Source organism: Cyprinus carpio, chromosome A3, assembly GCF_018340385.1.
Source record: "Cyprinus carpio isolate SPL01 chromosome A3, ASM1834038v1, whole genome shotgun sequence".
NCBI classification, from domain to species: domain Eukaryota; kingdom Metazoa; phylum Chordata; class Actinopteri; order Cypriniformes; family Cyprinidae; genus Cyprinus; species Cyprinus carpio.
The window spans coordinates 12,579,812-12,585,658 of NC_056574.1; the positions used below are offsets into that span (position 1 = coordinate 12,579,812).

The 5,847-nt window shown below is 34.4% G+C and overlaps 1 protein-coding gene across 2 annotated transcripts; it reads right to left on the reverse strand.

The window, feature by feature from the left end:
- Positions 1-254: 254 nt before the first annotated feature.
- Positions 255-3,910, reverse strand: antkmt (adenine nucleotide translocase lysine methyltransferase). Of its 2 annotated transcripts, none has more exons than XM_019115633.2 (7): positions 3,822-3,910; positions 2,642-2,710; positions 1,957-2,120; positions 1,772-1,876; positions 1,131-1,271; positions 790-840; positions 255-668 (listed from the first exon to the last, which is right to left on the reverse strand). In XM_019115633.2, the coding sequence occupies exons 3-7, from the start codon at positions 2,116-2,118 to the stop codon at positions 477-479; spliced, it is 651 nt and encodes a 216-aa protein (XP_018971178.1). In that variant the 5' UTR covers positions 2,119-2,120; positions 2,642-2,710; positions 3,822-3,910; the 3' UTR covers positions 255-476. The 2 variants fall into 2 exon arrangements, with proteins under 2 accessions (XP_018971178.1, XP_042574696.1); XM_042718762.1 differs by having other exon boundaries at positions 3,828-3,898.
- Between the last annotated feature and the right edge of the window lie 1,937 nt (positions 3,911-5,847).

Here is a 5,847-nt window from a genome sequence, read left to right on the forward strand (position 1 = left end):
AAAGGGAAGAGCTTGCGATTCTCTTGCTTCTGGTTGTTATTGTGGTTTGCTCAACGGCTTCACATTATGAAACTCATCAGCTCGTGTACGTTGAGTAAGAATGCAGATTGACTGGTAAACACATTTACAAACATGCACTTTGCAAAACAGCACTTTCAATAAAGATGACTCGCAATAAATGAGGTTTATTTCCTTTTTTTTTTTTTTTTTGTAGAGGAGTATTGTAGTAAAAACATAATATTGTTGGTATCATGAAGAAAGGGGGTGTTCCGCGTGTTCAAACCCTTTAAGGAACACCCACAGACAGCAGCTTTGTTTTCGACATCTTATGTTTTGTTTCACTTAAGAGTGAGGGCACAATAAAAAGATGAATTAATAGTTTAAATCTTGTAAAAACATTCTGTGCATCAAACAATTCCATAAAACATGATAAAATGAATACATAATAAGAAGAAAGCACAGGTTTAAAATGTTTCTCAGCTGGTTTCCTCATGTCTATCTTGTGACTTGTAGCGATGTCTCAGTTCTTGTACGTGATAGGCCCACGCTCTGTCCACACCTTCACCCTCTACTTTACACGCCGTCCAATCAGGAAACGGAAAACGTCCCGCCACAATCACAGCATCTTCAGGCAGCTCGGCCAGCAACTTCTTTTGTAAAAGACTTAACTGATAAAGACACAATGCACGGTATATGAGGGCTTAATAATATGATGCAAATGCATTCAGTTCTTTGATTGAATTCATTCTAAGTCTTATGAAATGATTTAGGAATCACTGTGGTACTCACCACACTAGGGGCTAGAAACACTGTGACATTTTTAAATGCCGAGAGATCAACCTGGAAACACACATGCACACATATTACAAACAATATTGTGTACCAATCATATCTTGCTTCTGTATGAGAAACGAAAATTTGTATGAGAAGTTATGATAGTGTAAGACAATAGATTATAATATTACAATTAAATATTTTGGGAGCATAATCTTGTTATTTGTATTATATATATATATATATATATACCCCTTATATACACACACACACATATAATATATACAAATATTTTTCTGTTCTATTCTATTATATAATATATAGTTTAATATCATATTTTGCGTGTTTAGATGTACCTTCCATAGATCTTCTCGCCGATATGAAACACTTCTATGTTGCCCACCTCTCCACGCATGAAAATACGCAAGACGAACAAGCCAGGGATTGAGCTCATAACCAACTGCTGGAGAAAAACCCCGAGAGCACGCTTCTAACACCTGCACATGATTAAAACAAACACGTGAGCACATTCACTACTGTTCAAAAGTTTGAGGTCGATTTAAAAAAATAAAATAAAATTAATGCTTTTATTGAGCAAGGATGCATTAAATTGGAAAAAAAAGTCATGGCAAAGACAATCATAATGTTACCAAAGATTTGCATTTCAAATAAATGCTGTACTTTTCCACAAATATATCAAGCGGCACGACTGTTTTCAACATTGATAATAATAAGAAATGTTTCTTGAGAAGCAAATCAACATATTAGAATGATTTCTGAAGGAACATGTGACACTGAAGACTGGAGGAATGATGCTGAAAATTTGCAGGATATTTTAAAATATATTCAAATAGAAACTAATTATTTTAAATTGCAATACTATTACACAATATTACTGTTTTTACTGTATTTTTGATTAAACAAAATGAAGCCTTGGAGAGCATAATAGACTTCTTACAAAGCATTAAAAAAATTAAAAAGTAAGAGGATCACTCACAATCCTGCCGTCCCCTGAGCCCAGGTCAGCGACGCCTCCAGATCGGCCCTTCAGGAGAGTCATGACGTTACTCACTTGAGCTCTGCTCGCTGGCATATAAGGCACCTGGAACACAGCCGCAGTCATAGACTGATAGATCACTCCTCCTGAGCAGCATAAAGACAGACACACTCCTCAGATCTCACCTGTAATCTGAGAGGCACTCGGCGAAACCCCGGCATGAGGATTCCTGCCCAGACAGCATAGACCGCCAAACCCGTGCCCGCCGTCAGCTGCAGGACCTGCCAGCCGCCCAGTCGCCTCTCCTTGAACTGTGAAAGGACTTCCTCTTGTATGTCGTCTTCCATGGCTATAGAAAATAAAAACTCTATGACCACCATATTATATTTTATACATCATATTTTATGTACACAGCCCTGAAACTTCTGATTTGCAAAAATACCTAATATTACCTAATTTGATCACGTACAGTGTTTTCACAGAAAAAGAATGAAGATTTGAAGAATGACAAAAAGAAAGAGTCAAAATGTATCAATTTACAATCTGCAAATTAGTGGAAAAAGTAGAAATCAGGATTAGGCATAAAATAATGTATTCGGAATCATTCATACATGTGAGAGATTTAACAAACGGCTGTGATCTGGCTCAAATGATGACAGGAATCATGTCTTCATGCCACTGTTTTCTGCTGATTAAGGGATAATAAGACTTCTTCACCTTACAAATGGTTGTTGAAAGCAAAAATGCTACAAAATGCATCGTATTTTGTGAGAAAGTGTGATATGTTCAAGCAAAGCAGGCACTATTTTTGGAAAAATTAGTAAGAAACAAGCATTATGTGTTATACATTGTCATATTGCGTACACGTACCTGAATACTGCTGGCTTGATACCCGTTTCCTGAAAAGTGGCTTTAGTGGTTTAAACTACAGCCTTGGACCTGAAGGTTGCAGGGCAAAGAAATGTGCTTTAATTTAGTTTCTTTTTGAGCGATGAGGTTAAATTGCAGACTTTAAAGGGATAGTACACTCTATAGTTGCTCTCTTACGTTGAACATAAAAGAAGATATTTTATACTTCCATAGTAGCAAAAAAAAAATAAAAATAATAATGACTATGGAAGTCAATGACAACCACCAACTGTTTGATTACCAGCAATCTACAAAATAACTTATTTTATGTTCGACGTAAGAGAGCAACTCAGACAGGTTTGGACCGACATGAGGGTGAGTAAATGATGACAGAATTTTCATTTTTGGGTGAACTATCCTTTTAAGGGTATTTAATTACAGGAATGACATATTTATTATTTATTTTAGAGGAACTATGAGGACCTGAACCATTTGGCTGCTCGGTTCTTTTAGATATGTGTTTGTGTGTGTTGCTGGTGGCACTCGAAACGAGGAGCAATGCATGAACTATATCAGAGACAAATACTGTGCCACTATCAGCACAATTATACTGGTTCACACAGTTGAATGTTTTTACAGAGGAGATATAGGGTGTTCGGTAACTTATTAACTTCGGCTTTTCATGCTGTTGAATTGAAGTGGAATTAATAACTTATGTTATAAAGTTATAATATACTTATAACAGACGCATAGATTGTGTTTGAGGTATTTTCATGAGATATGGACAATGTGGGCATAATTCACTTTTAGTTATGTAACACCTGGGCGTATTTATCTCTTTAATAACAAAAAAATAGGCATGAAGTCATTTTTTGACATGTATTTTATTGACACGTCTTCTCAGTAAACCCAAATGTTAATGTTGTTTACTTTTTCCACATTATATATTATGGCTAAAAGGTTCACACTGATCCGACTCTGTGCCAAAACCCACACAATTCATAAAGATAAAGAAACGTTTGTCAAGTAAAGAAACATTCACATCTCTGGAGCTCAAGAACATTAGCTTTACTAAATATTTATAACACAGGCAGAAAGTCACAAAGTCATGCGCTAAACGTGTTAAACTCGTTATTTTTTAAAAGGAGATTCGAGAAAAATATAAAACCTTTGCACAAACATTCAGAAACAACAAACTAACCTTCACCTTCATTGTAAGCGGAACATTTCTACAGCTAAACAGAGCGCAGGACGACAACTTCCTGTTTGGGACTTTTCAAAATAAAGGTCCGTCGCCTGAAACCATATTTATATAAAACTGTACGTAAAAAAAAAAAAAAAAAAAAAAAAAAAAAAAGTAAAACATGTCTACTCACGCGTTATATTCATAGGCTATGTATGTATGTATTTATTTATTTTAGGGTGCATAACCTAAAAATATCACATACAAATATTTGATCTTTTTTGCATATTTAAACATTCCTTCAAGCTAATTTTAAAGGCCTCTTTCTTTAAAAAAAAAAATAAAATCAGTAAATTAATTATTTTACACTATCTGACATAAAAACCTTGCTATATTATGATATATTTATTGATTTAAACTGTTTGGCTGAATAAATCACATATTTTACTGATGCTTTATCTACCCGAGTGCATGAATAATAATGAGTGAAATGATTACGCCGTCTGTCCAGATGAGGGTGCTCTCATAAAGATGGGCAACTGAGGGAGAGAAATCCGACCAGGCATTGAACATTTATTTTCTTTTCAAACTTCAAAGCTTATTTCAAACCAAACATCATACAAAGAATGATGCATCAATCAAGACTTCTGACAGCTGTTGCATGGATTTTTTGAAATCAAACAAACAAACACGATTAAATAAAGATTATCCTGATTCACAAGTCACATTTTCATGCAAAATAACAATTCCTACTGTCAACATATGAAAAACTGTCTTCTATCTTATCCATGTAGCACGAAATATTGTAAGAATATTGTTTTGCTAGTTAAAGCATGATACAGTATATAAGAAACACTTGTGGAGAGAATGATCATCTGTTTATTTCATCCAGCACATCTGCTTCCATGAAAGTCAAACGATATATTCATGTTTAGATTTAGGCAGAAATTAAAAACAAAGGCAATAAATGCATTCAGATGTTCAGACCTCTGATACTGTCCAGCAGAAATATCATCTGATATCACCACAAACATTAGTTTTGTTCAGCTTTTTCAGTTGCTCAGCACTATTTTTCTTTTTTAAACTATGGTAATTGTAATGGTAATTGTAATTGTGAGCAGTTGTTTATTGTTTTTAGCTTATTATAGCATGTAACAGTGCGATGCACTGAAACGCTTATTATTTAAGTTGCATTTGAGTAATGTGTCTTGCTAAGCATGCTAAAAAATACACACATACTTGTGGATATTTGCAATAAAATGGATGTTTACAGTATTTACTTGCACATTATAAACTCTTATGAATTAGCAAAAGAGGAAAAAGTAAACATTCTATATATTATATTGAATACATCACACCATACATAAGAACTGTTGACAATGACTGTTTTTTCAGTTTAAGTCAAAATGACCATTACCACTGTCTCTCATATTAAAAGATGAATATATTTATGATATGATCTAATATACACTTTTTTGTTAACATTTCTAAATCATTTGTGCATACAGAAATGTCAAACTCCTTCACTATACAAACAACCCATTGGTCCTTTCTTAAGCAGTATGTCCCATACATTCAGTTTATGATGTAGGTTAATCTGTAATTTTCTGTAATATGAAATATTGTAAATCTCAGAATGTGCTCTGTATTAAAGCAATAGTTTACCTAAAAATAAAAAAAATAGTTGAAAATGTACTCACCCTCATGCCATCCAAGCTGTAGATGAGTTTGTTTCTTCATCTAAACATTTTTGGAGAAATTTAGTATTTCATGACTTGTTCACCAGTGGATCCTCTGCAGTGAATGGGTGCCGTCAGAATGAGAGTCCAAACAGTTGATAAAAACTTCACAATAATCCATGCTGGGATTACTTTTGGATTATTCTGATGTTTTATCAGCTGTTTGGACTCTCATTCTGGCGGCACCCATTCACTGCAGAGGATCCATTGGTGAGCAAGTGATGTAATGCTACATTTCTCCAAATCTGTTCTGATGAAGAAACAAACTTTACATCTTGGATGGCCTGAGGGTGAGTAGATTTAAG